At 47.2% G+C, this 24,508-nt stretch overlaps 1 protein-coding gene across 4 annotated transcripts in view; it reads left to right on the plus strand.

The window, feature by feature from the left end:
- Positions 1-477: 477 nt before the first annotated feature.
- Pla2g6 (phospholipase A2 group VI) overlaps positions 478-24,508 on the plus strand; it is a 51,931-nt gene continuing 27,900 nt past the window's right edge. Inside the window, exons 1-4 of one of the 4 annotated variants that reach the window (XM_038343495.1) lie at positions 478-573; positions 9,524-9,869; positions 21,821-22,036; positions 23,009-23,192. In XM_038343495.1, coding sequence (XP_038199423.1) covers positions 9,661-9,869; positions 21,821-22,036; positions 23,009-23,192 — 609 coding nt within the window. In that variant the 5' untranslated portion in view covers positions 478-573; positions 9,524-9,660. Of the gene's footprint in view, positions 574-656; positions 1,177-5,352; positions 5,654-9,523; positions 9,870-21,820; positions 22,037-23,008; positions 23,193-24,508 lie in introns of those variants that run through there. The other 3 variants (XM_038343494.1, XM_038343493.2, XM_038343496.2) reach the window with 3 other exon arrangements.

A 24,508-nucleotide genomic window follows, 5' to 3' on the forward strand; every position in this document is an offset into this window, starting at 1 on the left:
GGGATTAGGAAAAAGACATCCACACAAGCGCCCACGTGCAAACATTAACGTTTCTGGTCTTAATTCAATCTAATCAGAAGTCCCATATTTTGATTTCAATCTGGCTTAGGAGAACCTGGCAAAATCAAAGCAGGTTTTTCCTGGTTATGTCTTGTGGTTTTGTTGGCTTTGTTACTATCTTTATGAGCTGTCATGAAGGAAGAAAAGTTCAGGGCGAACCCGGGTTGCTTGTGGTCAGGGCGAGCCAGGGGCAGCCTCTTGCCCCTCACCAACACGTCTGCCAAACTGTCGTCACGAGGACCTTCGGCCCGATGCAGACATGGCCGCCATCAGCCACGCAGGATTGGCTCCAACGGGAATCTCGACCGCCCCGTGGCAACAGAAGTGGCTTCCATTGGGCTGTTTTAGAAGATGGAGGCGCCCGGCCGCGTGTGCGGCCGACCTTGGGGGCGGGGCCGCAGCCTGCCTGCCGCATGGGCTCAGTCGATTGGTGGAGAGCCGTAGGGGCGTCAGGTGGTCGGGGCGCGTTTGTTTGCGGAAGTAGGAGGGCGGAGCAGTGCTGAGTAAGCGGAGGTGAGTGACGGCGCGGCGGGGGCGGGGCCTGACGGCCCTACCCAGACCTTCTGGATCCCTCCCCCCCCCGCCCCCCAGTCTCGGACGTCGCCAGTTGGACCCTCCCTGCTTAGGACCGGCCTCGAGTCTCCGACTGTGAGGCGCGGCCTCCGTTAACTCTTGTCTGATCCCCCCCCTCCCCCCAGTGCTCCCGGCTTCTGTCCTTTGATCCCCTGGTGTCCCCAACTCCCATCCGCGTTCTTCTCGGTTGCCTTCCTTAGTTTCCCTAACTTCCTAAATTAACCCTTTTCCCAGCTCAGTGCCCCGGCTTATACCCTGGACTGCCCCTTGTCCCCAATTCCTCCCTGTGCGCTTCTAAGTGCTCCTGGTTTTCTGCCTCGGTAAATTATTGCCCTATTTCCTCCAGGACACCTGCTTCCTGTGTCCCTCCCTTTGTGTCCCCCTCCCGCCCCCCCATTTCTAACTCCCTGCTTATCTTTTCTCGTGCCTCTGATTTTCATCTGCTCCCCAGTGTTCTCCCCAGTTTTCTAGCCCCCAATTCTGGGTTTACCTCCAGCTCCCACAGATGACCTGGAAGCTGGTGACAGGGAGCCTGTGACCCAGGTGATTATGTGACTGTGCCAGGGATTGGGTGTGAGACTGGGAGGGCACAAGGGCTCATGGATCTGTGCCTGTGTTTTTAATGGGCTACTCACATGATCCCAAACAAATACTAACCCTTCCTCTAAGGTTCCCTCACCTGCCCTCTTGCCAGCCCAGCAGGATTGGGCAGGTTTGGTTTGGCATTGTTGAAGCTCCACCCTTGGGCGAGTTCAGTGTTTTGTTTTTGTCCCAGCCTTTCTGGAACTTGGAGGCCCTGTTCTCCCCGGGTCTCAGTTTCCTCACTGTCCCAGACAGGACTGTATTTCCTGCCCCACTATGGCTACCGTGAGGTTCAGTATTTGAGAAGAGGTAGAAGACAAAGCTAGTGGCCAGTGTGGCCCTGTACAAGTGCATATGTCATAGGCAGGATGGAAAGGGACCGGTGATGGGGGAGAGAGGAGCGGAAGTACATTTCCTTTTGCTCGTGTTTTCAGTGTTTGCTAATCACCCCTGTTACACAGGCTCTTTTATTCATGTTACCTTTACTGTTCATTCGTTTTCCACTGAGCAGATATTGATGCAGCCAGTGCTGCTCCTACCTAGCATGAGGAAGGGAGGCCAGTGGCCTCCCTTGCCAGGGCCATGCTCATGAGCTTGGAGCTGGATTTTCAGTGGAGAGCGTCCCCAGTGTATTGTTTTCAAAAACGATTTATTTTTATTTAAAGCATATGGGTGTTTTGCCTGCGTCTAAGTGCACTCCATGTGTGCCTGGTGTGGATGTGTGTTGGGGGAAGAATAGGGGCTGGATCTCATGGAACTGGAGTTACAGAAGGTTGTGAGCTGCCGTGTGGGTGCTGGGAATTCAACTCTGGTCCTCTTTAGAGCAGCAACTCTTCTGAGCCACCTCTCCAGCTCTGAGGGTTCCCAGTGTCTAATAGATTGACTTGATTTTTGGAGTTGACAGTATTACAAAGAGGTCTCCATGTAGTAGAAATCGTACTTTGAATGTTGTTCCTGAGCTATTGTCATGTGACTTGATCCTGCCCATACTGGGCAGTTGCAGTGACCCGCGCCCAGGCAGCTGTGGTACCCGAGGGGAATGGCAGACGTTGTTCAGTGTACCATGTTGCTGAATCACATTGCTTATGGGGCAGATGCCCTCCCTGCTTTTCCTCCTGTGCCCCACAGTGTGACACCAGCCGTGTGACTGTCACGTTGTATAAAGGTTCCTATTGTTGGCTCAGTGCTCAGGGCATTTCCCCACCCTTCTATGTGATTATGGTAGCACACTTAAGAGGGGATTTCCTATTTGCCCAGAGAAGTGTTATCACCAAGATACAGTAAAAGGAGCTACCTTAATACTGTGCCTATGTGTGCATTCTGCACCTAAATGCCCTATGTATGTACATAAGTAAGTGTGGCCTGTGTGGAGGGCATACACTCCCGGGCATTGTGTACAGATTGAAAGCTATAGGAAGGAAGTCAAGAGCGACCACAGGGTGGCACACGCCTTTAATCCCAGCACTTGGGAGGCAGAGACAGGCAGATCTCTGTGAGTCTGAGGCCAGCCTGGTCTACAAGAGCTAGTTCCAGGACAGGCTCCAAAGCCACAGAGAAACCCTGTCTCGGGGGAAAAAAGCAAACAAACAAAAACCAGCGACAACAGGCCTCATACCTGGATCAGTCCTTGGGTCCTCAACCTGCAGCCTGGGGGTGGGGTGGACAGGAGAGGTGCCAGCTGCTCAGGAGGATGGTACCCTAGTGTTCCAATCATGAGACATGTGTGACAGGCAGTTTTGTGTGTTTGGGTGTGCGTCTGGAAGCCCCTACAACCATCATCTGATATCTGCTCAGATATTTTGGCCTGTTTCTTCTCCTTTTATGACTATCTGGTTCAGGTGGAGGCAGCCCCATCACTAGACAGCTTTCTTGGCAGGCTAAAAGTGAGCTTGGTTCTTGGTACCCTGCTGGCTAGTGAAGCTGATGTTTCCAGGAGGAACCAGTCCAGCGCCCTCTGGTACTTCTGTAAGTCCCAGCAGTGCTGGAGGAAGGGTCTCCTGGTGATGGCTGGGGTTGGGTAAGGCAGGATCTTCTCAGAGGGAAACAGAAGGCTGGGTTCAGCTCCTTTCTTTGTGGAGAAAAGAGCCTGCTGTGCAGAAGAAGGTGGGGCCTCTTGTTACTTACTCCAGGGATGCCAGGTGGTAGCTCACAGACATTCATTTACTCCCGTTCCTCCAGTGATTTGTTAAGCTAATGATAAACTTAATGTTTATCAGACAGCTGCTGGAAATGGGTGCCATGTCCTTGAAGAAGGAATAAAAGCAGTGTCATGGTTCCTTTGTGAGGGACCCCCATGGTGTGGGGTTGCAGAGGAGATAGACTGAGAGTAAAGAGGGCTTCTGAGAGAGGTGGCCCCCAAACTGGGTCTTGAGAGATAAGAGAGGGAAGGTTTATTTGGGTGCACACTTCTTATCTGTCAGGAGAGAGAGGTTAAGTGGGGCAGTGGGTATTGCGGACCAGGAAATGAGGGTGCTGGAGTGCCTATGCACACTGAGGCACAAGCCTCATTATCTCCCATGTCTGGGAGATAATGCTGGGGCTGAATGACTAGAGTGTGTGTGGGGGTGCAGGCTGGCCCTCTTCTGGGAATTCGGACATGGGGTCTAGAAAGTTTGGGTTTTCTCTGAAGTCCTTGGGGCGTACAGGGTCAGCAGGGAGGCATGGCCATTCAGCGGTCATGCAGCAGGGGAGTATGGTCATTCACTCTGTAGTCTACCTGTGGATAGGCACAGAGGAGCCATGTGGGTAAGACTGGGCCAGGATCTGGGCTTCACACACCTCCATTTAGAAACATCTTGAATGCCAGCTGTAGGAAGGGGCCAGTCCAGTGCTTGCTTTGCTTTTGGAGCAACGAAGAACCCAGAATGGTAAGGAGAGGCTCTGGCATATGCAGGGAGAACATTCTGGGTCCTATAAAAGGGACTGGGTGACTCCTGGCTCCCACCTAGCAGCTTCTACCTAAAACCATCTAAGAGTGAGGAGGTCAGACAGACAGTGGTAACCTTGGCAAGAGAGTGACCCCAAAGAGTGGCACAGCTCCTGTCTCTCCTGAGACCTGCCCAAGGACCTTCGTGACTGAGGCGGATGCAAACCTCCCTCAGCCAAGACAGACAACGTGCTTGTCCATGGTGGCCATGCAGGCCTCCATCCTTCTGCCCATTCCCTCTGCTGTACAGGCTGAGGGGGTTCTCCCCATCCCCCTTAGGTGCCTTCTGTCTTTCCCTTAGAACTTGAGCCCTGTCCTCTAATGTCCTTACCCGGGGATCGTGCACTCGGAGCAGAGCCTGGGCTGTGAACCCACATATCCCCTTTTGGGGAACTGCAGACCCTTCCAGGGTCCCCCCAGGACTTTTGTTTTTCATTTTGGTGACCTTGTCTTTTGAACCCTCCATTTGAGGCCCTCCCTGGATGTAAGTTCCCTGTCTCTGTTGTAAGTCTACTAGTCTTTGCCCTTCCTCTCTTCAGTCCTTCCAGGACAGTCTCAGATCCCACAGACACTGTCTTTCTTCCAGAAACAAACCAAGCAGGTCCACTGGGCCCTGACCAGGTGGGTGATAGACACCGAGCTTGACCACGTGCTGGAGTGAACACTGGCACCACCATCATGGACAGTTAGGGCTTTTCTCTTTTAACTTGTAGCACTTACACTCGGAAACAGGCAGTCTGTGTCAGATGCCCCATCAAGGAGCCAGCTCTGGCACGGAACAGAAAGGTCAGTAGTAGAAAACGAATGTTATAGGAACATAGGAGCTAAATGAAGCAAGCCCAGCAGGTGAGGAGGGCACCTAGTGGAGGATCTTTACAGGCTCTTGGAGCTGCTTGTTCCCAGTCCGAATTCTCGCCTGTTGCTAGCCTGGAAGAACCTAGCTGGGCCCTGAGGTGGTAGGGACAGGATGGCAGGAGAAAGGCCTTGTAGCATCCCTGGCTGCCCATGCATGCTTGTTCCAGGATGTGACCCACAGGTCCCTAGGCTTCATTTCCTCTCTTCAGCTGCTGAGAACAATGGCTGCTGTTGAAATTGTCACAGGGGCTGGCATCCTGGCCTTTTCCCTAGTTACATCATTGTGTCACTCTGGCCCCAGCAGGCTGGATGGAAGCCAGGCCTTTCAGCACAGGGGCGGTGTCTCTACTAGAGGGTGCTGGGGTGGGACCTTCCTCTAAGTGAGACTGCTGGACCCACTGGCGAGCGGGTTAGACCAGCAGGGCTCTTGGGTGTTCTCGAGGCTCTTTCATCCCTGGAGCACTATTCCACATCTGGCCTGGCCGCTGGCAAATCTGCATGAAACTATAGATAGCTCTTCTGTGCTAGGCTTGACACGCAGCCCAGACTACACACCTGCTTTCCATAAAGCCATAGTAATTTTGTGTGCCACTTGGGAAATCAAGAAAAGCAACAGTGTTACCCACAAAAGCACGATCTTCACCTCCAGACATCCTGGTATGCTTCTTTTATCTATTTTCCTTTTTTATTTTGGGTTTAATTTATTTTTTATATGTGGGGGGTGTGGAGTGCATGCGATGGTGGACGTGTGGAATCAGAGGACAACTTCATGGAGTCGCCTCACCCCCTCCACCTTAGCATGGCTTCCGGGGGTGAAGTCAGGTTTCTGGGCTTGCACAGTAACTGCCTTTACCCAGTGAGCCATCTGGCCAGTTCTTTTTAAAAAATGTGCAAAATATTTTCTCAGTGGAATTTTGTCATAAGAAACTTGATGGAAAACTTTAATCCCATCATGTGGGAAACAGAGGCAGGTGGATCTCTGTGAGTTAGGACAACCTGGTCTACAGAGCAAGCTCCAGGACAGCCAGGGCTGTTATACAGACAAACCCTGTCACAAAAACAAAACAAAACAAAACAGGAAAGGGAGGGAGGGAAGGAGGGAGGGAGGGAGGGAGGGAGGGAGGAAAGCAGAAAAGAAAGTTGAGTCAAATCGAGCAGTACTTTGTGCAGGGGTGAGAGGCTTGCTTTGGAGTCTCTCACAGAGGACACAGCACTCATGCCTCACCCTGTCAGCTGTGTGACTTCCGGCATGTCACTTAACTTTTCTGTTACTTGGTGTCCTCCCATGTAAAGTGAGGATAATGGCACTGGGGTGGCTGTGCAGAAGGGATGATCATGTATATGATTTTTATTACATTTTACCATTTTTATTGTCTGTGTGTGTGTGTGTGTGTGTGTGTGTGTGTATTATGTTGTATACGTGGGAGCCAGAGGATAACCTAAGTCAGTTCTCTCCTTCCACCAGTGAATCTGAAAGATCAACCTAGGTTGTCAGGCCTGGCTGTAAGTTCCTTAATGTGCCAAGCCACCTTGTCACCATGGTAATCTTACTTTTAATCATAACCTTATGACCTTATGTTGTCTGTCCATACTCATTCTCTGCTATTTTGTGATCTTTGATTTTTTTTTAAGAGTCTCTCTTTGTAGCCCTGACTATTCTGGAACTCACAATGTAGACCATGCTACCCTTGAACTTAGAGATCCATCTGCCTTTGCCTCCTGAGTGCTGAGACCTGTGCCTCTACACTCTGTAGGTGGAGTTTTTCTGTGCTGGCAGCTGCTCCTACCTAATCACTCAGAAACTTAATATTAACTGTAAATTCTCAGTCAATAGCTCAGGCTTTTTACTAGATAACTCTTACATTTAAATTAACCCGCATTTCTTATCTATGCTTTGCCGTGTAGCTCAATACCTTTTCTCAGTACGGCATGCCCATCTTGCTTCTTTCTGCATCTGCTGACAACTTGACTCCACCCTTCTTCCTCCCAGCAGTCTCGGTTTGGCTCTCTCACCTAACCTTGTCCCCTTCAGCTGTTGGCCAGTCAGCTTCTTTATTAAACAAATCACAGCAACATATGTTCACACAGTGTAAAGGAATAGTTCACAATGCCCAGCTGTGATCTTTGATCTATGTTGTTCTATTTCTTGACCCAATAGCCATTGTTCAATTTTTTATTTGAATTTAGTCCTACATGTGAGATCATGTAAAATTTTTCTTAGTGTCTTATTTTATTGAGCCTTGTGTCTTACTGGTTTTTTAAGGTTTATTGATTTTTATTTTGTGTATACTTACTTATTTTTTCTGCATGTACGTCTGTGCACATACATGAATACATATGTGAATACCTGGCATCTGTGGAGGCAGAAGAGGGTGCCAGATCCCCTGGAACTGGAGTTTCAGATGGTTGGGAGCTGCCATGTGGGTGCTGGGAACTGGAAGAGCAGCCAGTGCCCCTAACCTCTGAACCCCCTCTCCAGCCCTGCCTACTTTGATTTGTCAAGACAGGGTCTTACCACATACTCAAAACTGGCCTGGAATGTGTAACATACCCAGGCTGACCACCTGTATTTGCCTCCCGAGTGCTGGGATATCAGGTGTGGGCCACCAAGCATGACTGCCCCTGTGTTCAAGGAAAGGATCAAGGCTTGTGTTCTTCCCACCACGTCTCACTATTGTCATAGAAGCTGCAGTTGTGTTTGCTAAGATTTAGTTTCCTTATCTGTAAAATGGGGTGGGGTGACTAAATAAAGGTAGCATTAGAGCAGTACTGTCTTCCAGGTGCCAGGCTAGCCCCGACTTCACCATGTGGGCCCGGATGCCCCTGAACTCCACCCCTGGAGTGGTGCTGGGATTATGGGTATGCATGAGCGTGCCCAGTTTATGCAGTGCTAGGGTTTGCAGACTCTGGGCTTTGTCTTTAGTGTATGCCAGGCAAGCACACTCCCAACAGTGCCAGCTCTTGATGCCATTGTTAGCACCAGGGCCACAACTGTCTGAGAAGGAAGCAGGATGCTAGGTGGCTAACAGGTGATGTGTCTGTAGTGTGGAAGTCATGGAAAGGGCTTGTGTGTGCACCTGGGTGAGGGACACCAGAGTGGTTTGCCTTCACCATGCATCTGGAAGAGCATAACGTTTACAACTAATGAATATCTTATTTCTGGAATTCTCCATGAATGCTTTCAGACTGCAGCTGCTGAATCTGGAAAGGGAAGCTCTGAGGTGGCATCATAACTGACCCCACTCTTTTCTTAGCTCACTCTGTAGGCCACTTGATTTGTCTCCATCCCATCTCCAAGGCCAGTCCTCTTTTTCTACCTTGGACCAGAGCAGAACAAGGCTGAGAACTGGTCTCCACGTAGGTGCCACCTCCCTCAGGACATCCATAGTGCGGTGCTCTGTCTGTGCTGTCTGGCCTGCTTTCTGGGAGCCTAGGAAAACACACATCCTAACTCTGGGACTGGGGGTACAGTCTGATGAATGTGGGGCCCTGGGTTCCATCTTTAGTGTACATGACACATGAATCCAAGACTCCTATCTAAACCGGGAGACAACTTTTGTAACAGAAACTCTGACTGAATTTGTAGGTTTTTTTGGTTTTTTGTTTGTTTTGTTTTGTTTTGTTTTGTTTTATCTCAGCTAAGGAGGTAGCTCAGTCATTCTAGTGTGAGGACCTGAGTTCATCCCCAGCCTACTTGTGAAAAAGCTGGGCAGTTGCACGGTAGTGGCCATGCCTTTAATCCCAGCAATTGGAAGACAGATGCAGGTGGACCTCTGAGTCTGAGGCTAGACTGATCTACAAAGTGAGTTCCAGGGCAGCCAGAACTGTTACACAAAGAAACCCTGTCTCAAAAAAACCAGCAAACAAAAACAAAAAACAAACAGAAAAACAAACAAACAAAACAAACAAAGCTGGGCACAGTCGCCTGCACTTGGGATCATGGTGCTGGAGAGACAGACAGGAGGTGCTGGGTCTCACTTGCTATCCCATCTGGCTTTCTTGGCAAGTCCCAGGTCAATGAGAGACCCTGTCTCAAACACAAGGTGGTAAGCCCCTGAAAGTTGTCCCTGGTCCCACAAGCACGTGCAGACATTGGCACACATCTCTGTGTTCACAAATCTCCAAACACACACTTGGTGTGTCTGAGCCTGAGTCCACTTTCATCCCGAGGACCCGTCTCCGTGACTGCTTTCAGAGCTCTGTGAGAAACCAGTGACAGGGTGCAGAGACAGTCACTCCCCGCCCGCCCCCTTCCTAGTGGTGTGGTGCATAGTGAGGGGCCCTTGGCTTTGCTTGTGGAATCAATCGACATGCGCATGCCAAGAGTTGCTATCTGCAGAATGTCATCTTTGACTTGGAGGTGAGAAGCTGTTCACTTGCCCAGGCCTTGCCTCAGACAGCACATCCACGCCCGCTGTCCTTGCTGTCCACAACGGTCCTCTGTCAGAGTGTCCTGGTCTGGCCTGGGACTCTAGAGCTTTCCGTCAGACCTGCCGTTCCCCTCAGGGCCATTTCTTTCCTTTTCAGGTTCCTGCTGGTCCAGAACCGGGGCCCAGAGCTGTGGGGATGATTGACTGCCCGGCAGGACACCTGTAGGTGGGCACGAGAGACGTTGTCCAACTGACCAGAGACCTTATGCTCTGCCGCCACCTGCCCCGCGGAGGATGCAGTTCTTCGGGCGCCTCGTCAGCACCCTCAGTAGTGTCACCAACTTGTTCTCGAACCCGTTCCGGGTGAAGGAGGTGTCGGTGGCCGACTACACCTCAAGTGAACGGCTTCGAGAGGAAGGGCAGCTGATCCTGTTCCAGAATGCTTCCAGTCGTACCTGGGACTGCATCCTGATCAACCCTAGGAACCCACAGAATGGCTTCCGGTAGGTGACGGGCAGTGGGAATGTACCTCTCCTTTCATTCCCTCCCTCTTCGGCTTTTGGGGTTCATGTGGATAGGGCTTCTTTGGAGCTCGGCCTAAAAGTTCTAGAACTGGAGGGAAGGGCTGGGAAGAGAAAATAGTGGATCAGTTCTTGAGTCCTCACTCCTGTAGATGGCGGGAAGGAGGAAGGATGGGGAAGCTGAGAGGGACCCACTGGGGTGGCCTTCAGCTGGATCTCGGTTTGGACAGCTAGTGTGTAAGGGCTGGCGCTAGGCCTGCTGGGACTTCTTGAGCCTAGAAAGCTAGGGCAGGATGCCTGGGCAAGGCAGGGTGGGAAAAGGGGAGAGTCCACAGAGCCAAGCCTCCATTTCAGAGTCTGATGGAGCTGGGCTGCCTGATGTCGAGGTGGGTTTATACCAACGCTGTTTCTGCTTGTTATCCCATCATCCACCTGTTCACAGGAGTCCTATGAGATGACACACATGGTCTGTGTCTTTAAGGAACCTGCAGACTGGTGAAGGAAGCCACAAGTGCACAGGTCTGCTAACATGTTGTAAGGAGTAGAGGTAGAGCCCAGGTAACCATAGGGACACAGGAAGCAGAGCTGCTACGGAAGAGGGATTGCTTTGTTCCAGAGGAGAAGGGAGAAGGCTGTTCGAGGCCTTCAGAGGCAGGGAGGGCTCATGCAGAGGACCTGGGTCAGGCAGCTCTCCAGCTCCAGGCATCTGGTGCCCTCTTCTGGCCACTGAAGGCATCTGCATTCCTGCATATACACATACCTACATATACATAAGCAATTTAAAAAATGTGAACTACAACAGACATCTAGGAGAGTATCTCACTCAGAGATTCATCACAAATACCTCTGTGCTGCCTCATGCTGAGAACAGAGCACACTGCTCCCAGAGGCCCCATTCACTCAAGTTTTCTTTTCTTTCTTTTCTTTTCTTATTTTTCTTTTTTTTGTTTTTTTTTTTTTGGTTTTTCGAGACAGGGTTTCTCTGTGGCTTTGGAGCCTGTCCTGGAACTAACTCTTGTAGACCAGGCTGGTCTCGAACTCACAGAGATCCGCCTGCCTCTGCCTCCCAAGTGCTGGGATTAAAGGCGTGCGCCACCACCGCCCGGCTTCTTTTCTTATTTTTAAAGGTTTATTTATTTATTATGTATACAGTGTTCTGCCTGCAGGCCAGAAGAGAGCACCATATCTCTTTATGGATGGCTGTGAGCCACCATGTGGTTGCTGGGAATTGAACTCAGGACCTCTGGAAGAGTATCTTGTGCTCTTAGCCTCTGAGCCATCTCTCCAGCCCCTCTTTTCTTTTTCTTAAGACATAGTCTCATTAATTATCCCTGCTGTCCTGGAACTCATATGTAGAGTATATGTATTAATATGTAATAATTTTTTTAAATGTGTAGACCAGGCTGGCCTTGAACTCATAGATATCCGCCTGCCTCTGCCTCCTGAGTGCTGGGATTAAAGCGTGGCTCACCATTCACTTCTTAACCACACATTTCTCAAAATGCAGCTGTTATCAAGCAGCATGTGACTGCACATCATTATTTATTGTGCAGTTGATGGAGATGTAGGGTCTTTCTTGTTTTTGCTATGTGCATACCTTCCTGTTGTTTGTCATGTCCCCAGGAATGCTGGTGGGCCCAAGGCAGTGACAACCTGGGTAGGTAATGATCGTGTATTTTCCTACTGACTGTGAATGTGATTTCTTGATACTGTTTGTCCCGAGACTTGATATTGTCAGTGCAAAAACCTCGATTCATTCCTTTGAGTGACTACTAGAGCATTACTGTAATTTTATTGTGTGTTTACTTGGTTACAAGTGGACTAGAGCCCATTTCAGCAGTGCTGAACCATTTGGGGCATCTTCAGTGATGTACCTGCTCAGCTCTCAGCCATTTAAAATAGTTGCTTTTTAAAAATATTATTACTCGGGGCTGGAGAGATGGCTCAGAGGTTAAGAGCACTGACTGCTCTTCCAGAGGTCCTGAGTTCAATTCCCAGCAACCACATGGTGGCTCACAACCATCTATAATGAGATCTGGTGCCCTCTTCTGGCATGCAGGCAGACATGGAAGGAATGTTGTATACATAATAAATAAATAAATCTAAAAAAAAATATTATTACTCGCTGGTTGTGGTGGCGCACTCCAGTAGGATTTGCTGAAGGAGGCAGAGGCAGGAGGATCACGAGTTCGAGGCCAGCCTGGGCTACATATTAAAAATATATTATTACTGGCCAGGCATGATGGTGCATACCTTTAATCCTAGCACTCAGGAGACAGAGGCAGACAGATCTCTGAGTTTGAGACCAGCCTGGTCTACAGAGCAAGTTCTGGAATGGCAGGGCTCTACAAAGAAACCTTATCTCAAAAAAACCCAATATATATATGCGTGTGTGGTTTTTTTTAGTATTTATATATATTTACATATGTTATATATGCATATATATTAGTAATATATATGTATTTATTAGTGTTTTTTTATATTTATATGTGTATGGCTATTTTACCTGCATGCATGTCTGTGCATCATATGCATGCCTGGTGCCGGCAGAAACTGTAAATGTATACAGCACACATGATCATGAGTCCCTTTCCATTCATGCTTTTGTAATATTTGATTGTTTTCTCTTATTTATTCATTTATTTTGGTTTGTTTTTTTTAAGACAGGGACTCACTATGTAGCTCTAGCTGTCCTAGAACTCACTATGTAAACCAGACTGGCCTTGAACTCATAGAAGTTCACTTGCCTCTGCCTTCCAAGTGCTGGAACTAAAGAATGTGCCATCATGCCCAGCTATTATTTTTTTTAATTTTTTTTGGTTTGTGTGCCTGCCTCCAGAGGCCAGAAGATGGTGTCAGATTCTGAAGCATTAGTCTAATTAATCTTATTAAAAACCAGGAGTCAGATTATCAGGGTAATAATGTGAAAGATCAGAGAAACAAAGGAGCAGCTACCAGTTGCTTCCTACCTGCCTCCTTCCTGCATCCAAAAGGAGTTGAGATCCTGTCTACACCTCACCTCAGCACTTCCTGTCTGTACCTCTTGAGTACTGGGATTTAAAGGCATGTGCCACCACTGCCCAGCTTCTGTGGTTAGCTAGTGGCTAGCATCACACTGATCTCCAGGCAAGTTTTATTTGTCAGAACACAAGCAAAGAATCATACAACATTTCCCCCCTTTTGTCTAAATGGAAAGCAAAGGTTAAAGGTTTTAACCAACATAGAAAAACTATATACAATAAGTACAATAATTATATACAGCTATATAAGGCAATAATTACATTAACAATGTCTAGTCCACTAACATTTGACAAATTCAGAGAAAATACTCCATTATCTATCATATCTTGGTGAGTCCAAAGTGTTGTACCTAATTCACTTTCTAATCCTGTACATTATCAACCAAAAGTATCTTTTTATATCTCTCAACCGTATACACTTTATATCTCTTTGGTGAGTTTCTTTTCTGAACTTGTCAGCTAGGAAAACTGTGACTCTCTAGTCCTCAACTTCACCAGACCCAAGGAGGAAATAACAAAGCCTGTGTAAGCAGGAAGTGCAAACAAGCAACTTCCAAAACAGCCGGCTGCCTGGACAGTCACCCAAGGCTTCTCTGTAATGTTGGGGCATCCATCTTCAGTCTACCAGCCTAGAATATCTGACAGAACTTTCTGTGAAATAGTATACTCTGAAGGGCTGTCCTACCTTGTCTTGAAAAAGTTTGGCAATCACTTTCTTTTGTGTTCTGCTTATCCAATTTGGACAGCACACTGTCAGCAGTTGAGGCAAGGGCAGTTTCTTGCCCAGTGGCTAACTTTTGCCACAAAGAAGGTAAATTCCATATAGAATTTCTTTGATGCCCATCATCTTCTCTGGTGCTGCCAGGAGCAGACATGTCTCAGTGTCATAAAAAAAGAACCTTCTGTTGTTAAAACATAAATGCCATATTCTGTAGCTCTCTGAAATGTTTGAAGATGACATGCCTGTTTAAAAATTATCTCTGCTTGACCCTTAAAACATACCTAATATGACTACAATTTGATTGTAAAAGGTGACTGACTACTAACCTACATTTCTTTAATATAATATAATAGCTTGTAATGATCATTTTCAAGGACTAGAAATTTTCTTTACATTGTTAAATGGTCTGTATAGGTTACTATACCTTGAATAAGAGTAAAAATATATGTACAATATGTTCTAACAAAAATAACCCCAAATTGGTATCAATATACAAATATCCATACTAGTGTAAAATATTTAAGGCCAGTAGCTTTTTTGGTTTAAAGGTAGATTCTATAATTTATCCTTTCATCTTCTATCTCCTATATATTTTTATATCCCCTTTTTCTTTTCAGAACAAGATCCCTGAGTCTAATCTCCTTTGTTCAGTTTATTCCTGACTGTTACCAATAACAACTTGTAACCAACCCCCCCAACAATGAGCAAGATCCATAACCCATTGAACAACCCCAAAATGCCCACCCCACCTCTTGGGAATGTGGGCGTTGTGTTCTTAAAATTATTTCCTACTGTCTGGGGGCAATGACATCTGTAGGGGACCCTGAGAAAACTGGATAATTATCAAGTCCTGGGAGAGCTCGCTGTATCATGTGTTGTCCAGGCTCTTTGTAATGGAAAAGTGCAAGGCTTATTTCAGGTCCTGGCTAGAATAGTCTGGGAATGGTCCTGAGCAGTTTGTAGTCCAAAGCCGATCTATGGGTGGTGTTTGTCAGCTTAGTGGTGTTATCATGGTTCTGGTGGAATTGTCATTGTGGGGCCCCCTCCTCCTTTTGGAGACTTCAAAGGTTGCTGTTAGGCATGGTCATGGTTCACTGCAGAAAACTTAAACATTTTAAATGTCACATGTAGCAGATCTCGAAGAGGGTAAAGGACTATAACTTGTTATGTACATCAAGAGTACAAAAACTTAATTCCTAGTCACCTGATAGAAACTCAAACCCGAAGTCATGTACAGAAAGCTAGATGAAGCCTTCTTAGAATTAGTTAGTACTCTATATGACCATTAATATCATGACAAAAAGTTTAATGTTTATATTCATTTTATAATTTTTAAGATAATGTTATACTCTAAGAAAAGTGTTAAAGATCAAAATAAAACTAAAGAATTATGAGATTAGTGGTGACAGAATAGTCCTAATTTTGGTTATTCTCCTGTCCCATATTAGGTGGCTCTTCTGACACGATACAAGGATTTTGGATTTTCTTTTAATAAACATGTTTGGGTTTAGAGAAGGGAAGAGCCATGCTCCCACTCCAAAGCTAGCTTTAATTTTTAATTGGACTGGGACTACATAAAGACCATTTGCATTATATGTCTGTAGAGAACAGCAGAAACAAACATTTGGGAAGATTTATGAAATTTTATTCTGTTGGAAATGTGATATACCAATAGAGCAATTTGTTCTTTTTCTTGGGCCACTTTCTCTGGATGATTCATCCTTTTTCTTCAGGTGTCTCATTTGTTCAGTAGTCTTCAGATTCCATAGCTGGATGCCTTCATTCTCCTGAAAAGACAAAAACAAAACCCTGCCCCAACCCTAAATTTGGGGAGATTCCCTTTTGGCAAGTTATGTCTGATCAAATGAAAAGCATTTGCTAGTTTTATAAGTTAAAACTATTTAGTTTGAATGGCCATGTTGTTTAGTGAACTGTCACCTCTTCTAACCAAGAGGTCTCTCTTGCTCAAAATCTAATCTTTATAATATTCGCTTTGTAGTTTCTCCTGAAATTTTTGTTTTATCTTCTAAAACTGTTCTGTCATCCAGAGCAGTATGGTTTTTTTTTTTTTTTTACAATAAACCTTACATCCTTTAATTGCTCTGTGACAGAAAATGATTGAACTGAATTTGACATGGGGGCCTGTGAGGGCCCCCCCTCAAAGTGTTTTCCCATGTCAAAAGGTTAGCTTGTCTGTCCCTAGCTGATCTGCATTCACTGGTCCAGTGTAGGCCTTTGCTACACCTACTGTGTACTCCAGAAGGCAAGGGCCTTCTGTTTAGAATAGAAGAAACATTGTTTCTAGAAACATTCCTAGAAACAATGTTTCTACTAATCTAACATTGTTGCCAAGCAGTGGTGGTACATATCTTTAATCCCAGCACTAGGGAGGAAAAAACAGGCAGATCTGTGTGAGTTCGTGTCAGCCTGGTCTCCAGAGCAAGTACCAGGACAGGCTCCAATAACATTGTTTCTAGGAATTCCCTGTCTACAATCCCTTTTTTAGGGGATCTTGTTTGCCACAATTAAAACATCTGACATTTTGATTTTTCTTCAAGCCTCTGGAAATCACCTGTCCTATCCAATTATCATCATAATGATGACATTCAACATTGACTATATCTTGGATCCAGGCCTATTTATCCTTTTGCATTGTGATTAGCATTTTAAAAAGTCAAAGAATCAATTATTATGTGTCTGTCTTCTAAATTTGGTATTATTCTATTCATAGCCAAAATCAATTTTCGTAAAAAAAAAAAATGAGTGAAAATCTCTATTGGGTCTTGTATAACTTTAGTAAATGACTCAGTTCTCTTCTGACTTCTTCAGTTCTGTTGTCCCAAGAATTCAAAGTCATCATACGGAGACTCTTTCTGTACATCAGCATAATCACCCTCTCCACGAAGGTGGTCTTGGGGAAATTTCTATCCCTCTAGCCCTACTTCATTGTTCAATGGTCCTAGCCTCATCTTTCCACCAGGTCCTCCATTGCAATTGAGGACCAGACTGCAATACTGCTCTAACCAAGTCTCTCCAGTCTTGTGGAATAATTCTTTTACTAGTTGACCATGAATTTAACATCTGCTTCACAAAAGGTAAATGTATACCATACCATATCAAACTATTGCTTCCTTAAATCTCTGGATAAATTAAGGTTGGTTGTTTGAAAACCTTGGGCTGTTCCTCTCTAATATTTTTTTATTTTTTATTTTTTTAATTTTTAAATTTTTATTAAGATTATATATATATATATATATATATATACATACACACACACACACACACACACACACACACACACATATCATTCCTTCCATGTATGCCTGCAGGCCAGAAGGGGGCACCAGATCTCATTTATAGATGGCTGTGAGCCACGATGTGGTTGCTGGGAGTTGAACTCAGGACCTCTGGAAGAGCAGTCAGTGCTCTTAACTACTGAGCCGTCTCTCCAGACCCCCCCCCCCAACTTATAATGTAATGTTGAAGTTGGTTCTTTAAATTCCTCTGTCTTTTTCTGATTATCTCTTAAAGCTTGCAACTTAAGAGTCAAAATGGCAAGATCTTCTTTAGTAACTCCTGTGTCTTGGCACTCATATCAACCAACATTTTTAGGGAGAAAACAAGAATAATCAAACCAAACTGGGCGGTAGTGGCACACGCCTTTAATACCAGCACTCAGGAGGCAGAGGCAGATGGATCTCTGAGTCTGAGGCCAGTCTGGTCTACAGAACTAGTTCCAGGACAGATCTCAAAACTACACAGAAACTCTGTCTCAAAAAACAAACAAAACAGAAAAAAAAGAATAATCAAATCAATAGTGTTTATAATTGGACATTATGTAAGTCCAATTTAAGTTAATTATCCCCTCATTTGTTGTTCCATTTCTAAAGCACTCATTGTGTAATCACACAGAAACCTAACTCCCTCCACTGTAACAGTGTTTCCCATTTTTAACGTGGGACAAACTCTTTTTAAAAAATATCTGATTCTCCCCTTTAAGAATTCCCCACTGTTTCACCAAATCTGGTGACGGTGGAATGTGAGGCGTAGCATGTAGCCCCGCCTGAGTGCAGAATGGAGCGGAGTGCGCAGACCGTGAACAGCTTGACTGAGGACAGCTGCGGCTGATCGTGCCTCAGCAGCCTGAGGAGAGGGTCCAGGAAAAGCCCACAACCCATGGGGGAAAAGAAGCCAAAGAGTCAGTTGTCTGCACGAGGGAATGCGCGAAAGCTGCTGACTCTGGCGGTGTTTGACCTGTGGTGTAGGCTATAGAGAGGCTGCAACAGAAAAATCCCAGACTCTGGGGCGGGGTGGGGGGGGGGGGGGAGGATAACTGGTGGTGTGGAGACTCCGCCTGGTGCGGTTCCCTCCACGTGCAACTCTGGTGGATGCTGGTGACTGCAAAACCATGGGCAAGCAGCTATTTTGTGAATTTGTGCTCCAAAAGTTGGACACCAGATGAAGTGTGAATCTAATTAATCTTAATCAATAAAAACCAGGAATCGGATTTGGGGTAAAAACCTGAAAAATCAGAGAACTGGGAGCAGCCTCTATTTGTTTCCCATCCCCTTCCTGCATCCAAAAGGGGTTGAGATCCTGTCTGTACCCCATCTTATCACTTCCTGTCTACACCTCCTGAGTGCTAGGATTAAAGCCATGTGCCACCGCCTAGCCTCTGTGGTTAACCAGTGGCTAGCTCTGCCCACTGCTCTGGCAAGTTTTATCTGTCAGAACACAAACAGCACATCCCACAACAGGACTCCCTCGGAGCTGGAGTTACAGGCATCTGTGGTCCGCCCTACATGGGTGGATGCTGTAAACTGACCTCTGGTCCTCTTCAAGAACACCGAGGACTCTTAAAGGCTGAGCCATTTCTCCAGCCTCCTCCAATTGTTCTTTTTTTGTTTGGGGGTTTACTGTACAGTCTTCTCCCAGGATTTATTTCCTTTCGGCTCTGTGGAGCTGTCATTGTGTTGTCCTTGACTTCCGTGTTGACAAGCCAACTGTCACACTGTGGTCATCCTCTGTCATGTTCATCTCTGTGCACTTGAGTACACATCAGGTTCCGCTGGCTTGTGTTGAACAGTGCCTCAGTGCCAGTCATTGCTGTAACAAAGCATCCCAGGATGTAGTGGCCTCAAGCAGTACTGATTGATTTAGCCTAAAATCTGCGGTCTGAGCAGAGCTCAGTGACAAGGACTCATTTCTCTGCAGGGCACCTGCTCGGACGGCGCGGCTGCACTTTTCTCTTCACAAGTGTCTCAGCCTGCCTGGTTGGTGCTAGCACCCGCGCGGCTGTGAGTTCATTCAGGACCCAGGAATCTCCCCTGTTGCCCCAGCTCCCCATGGCATGCCACCAGGTCCTGAGAGACATAGAAGCCTCCAGTATCTTCAGGCCTCTGTAAAGACACCGGGACAGCTTTGCTGTTGCTTATTGTAGTGATAAAGCAATTAGCCAACCAGGTCAAAGAGCAGTGCAATATAGATCCTGGTGGCTTGGTGAAGGGCTTGCCAGAGGATTCAAAGCCCTTTTGTACAGCCTGTACACGGTGGTAGATGTGGACTGGGTTTTTTGTTTTTGTTTTTGACACAGGGTTTCTCTGTGTAACAGTCCTGGTTGTCCTGGAGCTCACTCTGTAGACCAGGCTGGCCTCAAACTCGCTGAGATCCACCTGCCTCTGCTGCCCGAGTGCTGGGATTAAAGATGTGCACCACTACCGCCAGATGGGGTTTTGTTTTTTTAAAAGATTTATTTATGGTACAATGAGATGCCTCATTGTAAAGGTTCTTTCCACCAAACTTGACAATCTGAGTTTCAATCTCTGGCTGGTACCCACATATGTATGTATATACATACAAATAAATAAATGTAATAACATATTTTTCCAAAAAAGACTTATTTGCCTGTGTGTGGGAAGACAACTTTCAGGAATCCCTTTCTTCCTTGTGTCAGTCCGTGAGTCCTGAGCATCAAATTTAGGTTGTCAGGCTTGGCAGCAAGCCTCTTTACCCACTGAGCCACCTTGCCTGCCTTATTTTTAGCTTATTTTGGTTTTTGAAATAGGGTCACAGACCATTGTGCAGGCAGCTGTGAAACTTACTCTGAGGCCTAGGATGCTCAGACTCACAACAATCTCTCCGCCATCAGCCGTCTGAGTGCTGGGACTATAGGTGAGCACCATCATGCCCAGCTTTGGCATATACATTTTTAGGTTTTGGGTTTTTTGTTTTGTTTTATTTTGTTTGTTATTTGGTTTTTATATGGAGATGAACTCGGAGGATACAGTAAGTCAACAGAACTTTTTAAAAGTCTGTTTCAGAAAGTTTGAAGATATTAACCTTTCAAATAAGACTTCCATCTGTTCCCCTCTTCATGGTTTGTGTCCCTTCCCTTTTTCTGGAGTTTTCCATTCTTTTCTGTCCCTACACTCCATTCTGCCTGTTTTCTGTGGACTCTTCTCCCAGTTTTCTCTTCAACACTGTCCAGTCCGCTGAACTTCAGCTTTTTCAGACAATGTCTCATGTGTCCCAGGCTGGCATCAAGCTTGTCACATAGCTTAGGATGATGCTGAATTTCCCACCCTCTATGCTGGACATTGTTCTAAACAGAGCAGGTGAAGAAAAACCAAGTGTGACTACCTGGCTCACTGCCGCCGCCATGGTGGGCAGGAGGAGAAGTCAAGACCTGCCAGGATGGAGGCCCAGCGTTCCTCCTCCTGTGCCTGAGTGCTGGTGCTGTCTGCAGAGCAGGTGCTGCCCTTGCTGCTGAGCTCTTCACGTTGTTGCCCTCCCCAGAAGAGCTCGCTGGGCAGTGGTGGTGTACGCCTTTAATCCCAGCACTTGGGAGGTAGAGGCAGGCAGATCTCCGAGTTCAAGGCCAGCCTGGCCTACAGAGTGAGTTCCTGGACAGTCAGGGCTTCACAGAGAAACCCTGTCTCGAAAAACCATACTGGTCTGTTCCTATAGTCATTCTGTTGAGAACCACGACCGGCATAGAACAGGCTTGGTGGTGTTTGCTGAGGGCACTCCAGGAGAACAGGCTGGCTCCGTCGGACCAGGCTTTTATGGGCCGTGCCTGGTAGAGCCAGCTGGCTTCTGCAGTTGTACAGGTGTGAGACAAAGTCTGGACTGTTGAGAACCATGGCCAGAACTCCAGGTCACCACCCTAACGGTAATTTCCAGTAGTGCAGGTAATCTGTGTCACGTTTCAGATGGGGCTCAGAGAAGGGACAGGATTTACCGAAGTCATACAGCACCTCATAGCAGAACTGAACTCGAACCCAACTCCTTTTCAGTAAACGGAATTTTGTTTTCTGATTAGAAAAATAGTGCATATGCTCATTAGAGAAATCTAGAAATAAGAGAAATGGGTAGGAATGTTACATTTATTCTGCTTCTATACACATTTTCACACATATGTCTACAGTTCTTTTGCATAGTTGACATCACTTTGTGTTATATATTATTTATATTCTGCTTTTTCACTTGCTACAAAATAAATCTCTCCTTGTTCTTTTAAAATAATTTATTACATTTTAATTTTGTATTTGGCTATGTCACAGTGTAGAGCGGGGGTCATGTCACACAGTGTAGAGCGGGGGTCATGTCACAGTGTAAAGTGGAGGTCAGAGGGCAACTTTTAGGAATCGCTCCCTTCTTCCATGTGGGTTAGGGTTAGGATGTTAGGGTTAGGGCTTAGTGCTGGGGTTAGGGTTGTTAGGTATGGCAGTGGATGCATTTACTCACTGGATTATTTTGCTAGCCTCTCCCTATTGCATTAAACCATTTTAAATGGCTGTGTAATGTCCATTGCATAGATAATTGAGCTGTAACTCATACGGTGCCCTGTAGCTGGCCATCTAGGTTAGCTATTACTTAATTCTGACCATATACAAAGAGCCAGAGTTTGAGACTGAGGCTCTGAATGTGGCAATCAAAGCAGAGGAGACTATGACATGTCTTCCATTACATGAGCTATAAAATCACCAGATGAAAGACTTCAAGCACAATTAAATTCAAAGTCAACTCTATTTTCGAGGGTGCTGTTAGAGCAAGGGGATCAGGCTGCAGCCTGGGGCAGAGGGTGACTTGTTTGCGGCATCCACAGTCTGACTATGCTGGGCACTACCCCTCAGTTGGCCCAACTTCTGTCCCCATGACTCACTTTAGTGGCCCCTCTTCCTTGGCGGCAGACTGTTCCAGCTGGAGTCAGAGGCGGACGCCCTGGTGAACTTCCAGCAGTATTCCTCCCAGCTGCCGCCCTTCTACGAGAGCTCCACGCAGGTCCTGCACGTGGAAGTGCTGCAGCACCTGTCCGACCTCATCCGCAGCCACCCTAGCTGGACAGTGACGCACCTGGCAGTGGAGCTGGGCATCCGGGAGTGCTTCCATCACAGCCGCATCATCAGGTGGGCGGTCGGGCCGTGAGGGTGCGTGTTGTGTGGGGCTGGGCCACTGGGGTGTGGTGGGGGTGTGATCGCCCCTGTGCAGCACACATGCTGCGTGTGTGGAGTCTCCCCACTCAGCCTTTGTTGTGTCTGTGGCTTGGGTAAGAAAGGAACAGCACTGCCCTGGCTCACGAGTGGACACTGATTATAGTCAGAAGGAAATTCAGACACCGAGTTCTTTCAACTACTCAGTCATCTCAGAGAGAGGCTCTGGAACCAGGCTATTCATTCAATAAGAGAAGGCTGCATAGGGGCTCGGACCATAGTCTCCTTCCCAAGCCCCGCTGTTCTCCTGGAAGCTTGATGGCCTCTTTTATATCCATCTAGTCAGTGCTGTATCTGCAGATTCCCTAAAGAGGTCTCCTTGGATGTCCTTGCAAGTCACTGCCTGGCCACCCCATACTTCTCTGTTCAATGCCTGGGTTCTAGCTAAAACCTCACCAAGTTGGGCATGGTAATGTGTGCCTTTAGTTTTAGCACCTGGGGGGCAGAGGCAGACAGATCTCTGTGAGTTCGAGGCTTGCCCTGTCTACATAGTGAGACCTTATTTCTAAACCAAAGCCAAAACCTCTCTCTGAGCTCTCCAGCTCCCATGCATGGCCTTGGACACTGTGGTGTCCCATCTCACAACAGTTCCTGGAGTACAGAGGCTCAACAAGTGTCTATGTTATGTGACCCTTTTCTGTGTCATCCTCTTGCCCCCTCATGCTGGCATAGCCCAAGGGCACATCTCCCCACAGGTGAGCAGAATGCACTACAGCCTGGCACAGCTCAGCAGACACAACACAGTGGCTCTGGCTGAGCTGGGGCTCGAGTCACCCCAGAACCCCCAAATCTTGCCTGGATCCTGCTTCTGCACTTGGGCTTCTTAGCATCCCTGCCTTTGGTCCCCATCTTATCGCTTACCTATCACTGCCCACCCCACCCCAACAGCTGCGCCAACAGCACAGAGAATGAGGAGGGCTGCACCCCACTACATCTGGCCTGCCGCAAGGGTGACAGTGAGATCCTGGTGGAGTTGGTACAGTACTGCCATGCCCAAATGGATGTCACTGACAATAAAGGAGAGACTGCCTTCCATTATGCTGTACAAGGGGACAATTCCCAGGTGCTGCAGGTGAGTGGTGGGTGGTGGGCACGGGACCAAACAACCAGGCACCTCCTTGTGCCTGAAACTTGCTTTGGGGCCTTAGGTTCATGGGTCACTCTGAGGCTTCTCACTCAGCCATTCTTAACCCCTGAGGCTTCATCCTTCCCCCCATTCTCACCCTTCACCCCATGACACTTAGAGGGAGACATATCTTTAGCCATGAAGTTTCTCCAGCTCAGTGAGCTGAACTCCATGTAAACTCCAGTCAGGCATGGAGCTTAGGAGCTCAGACCCTGGGCTGGGTGCATCAGGTCAGCCCTTGCTCAAGGTACACTGAGACTTGACCTAATGTATGGGAACTGCCCAGCACCCAGAGGCACTCGTGTTGATTCTGTAAGCACTAGGACAGATGCTGTTTTAAGTTATTTTTAATGTATTATTTTTATGTGTATGGGTGCTTTGCCTGCATGTGTGCCTGTGCACACCATGTTTCCAGTGCTCAGATCTTCCGGTGACAGATCTCCTGGGGCTGAAGTCACAGACACTTGTTTTTTTTTTTTTTTTTTTTTTTGGTTTTTCGAGACAGGCTTTCTCTGCAGCTTTAGAACCTGTCCTGGAACTAGCTCTGTAGACCAGGCTGGTCTCGAACTCACAGAGATCCGCCTGCCTCTGCCTCCCGAGTGCTGGGATTAAAGGCGTGCGCCACCATCGCCCGGCCAGTCACAGACACTTGTGAGCTGCTGTGTGGGTGCTGGGATTCAAGCTTCTGCCCTCTGGAAGAGCAGCCAGTGTGCTTGTCCGCTGAGCCCTAGTCTAAGCAGGAGATGGAGCAGTGCTGTTGAGAAGCCACCATTAAGTGGAAAATAAAGGAGGACACTCGGTTTATGTTTTATTGTCTAGAAGGAGCAGGTCCATCTGCAGGTTCTGTCCTCTCTGCTTGGCATCCGGATTGTTCTAGGAAACACATCTGTGTCTCATGCAGTCCAAGAGAAGGCATGCCTAGGGCTGGAGGAGGAACAGCGGTGTGCCTGGCCAGTGGTCATGCATCGCACCTGCCCCCTACTGACGCTGGCTGTGCCTGCATCATGTGTTCTATCAGTTCTCAAAATGCCCTCCAGGGTTTGAGTGCTGTTGTCTTTTCTTCATACAGGAAACTGAGGTTCGGTAGAGCAAAAAGTGTGCTCCCTGAGGGCCACCAACCTGGATAGGGCAGGCTGGCCTAAGCTTCCCCCATGTTGCCAGCTTGCCCCACTTCTGGGTCCCCAGCCTTCCTCATGTCACAGCTGTCCCCAGTGGTCATAACTGTCATCAGAGAGATGGCATTGAGCTCCAAGTGAGAGGAT

This window comes from Arvicola amphibius, chromosome 9, assembly GCF_903992535.2.
Source record: "Arvicola amphibius chromosome 9, mArvAmp1.2, whole genome shotgun sequence".
Classification (NCBI taxonomy): domain Eukaryota; kingdom Metazoa; phylum Chordata; class Mammalia; order Rodentia; family Cricetidae; genus Arvicola; species Arvicola amphibius.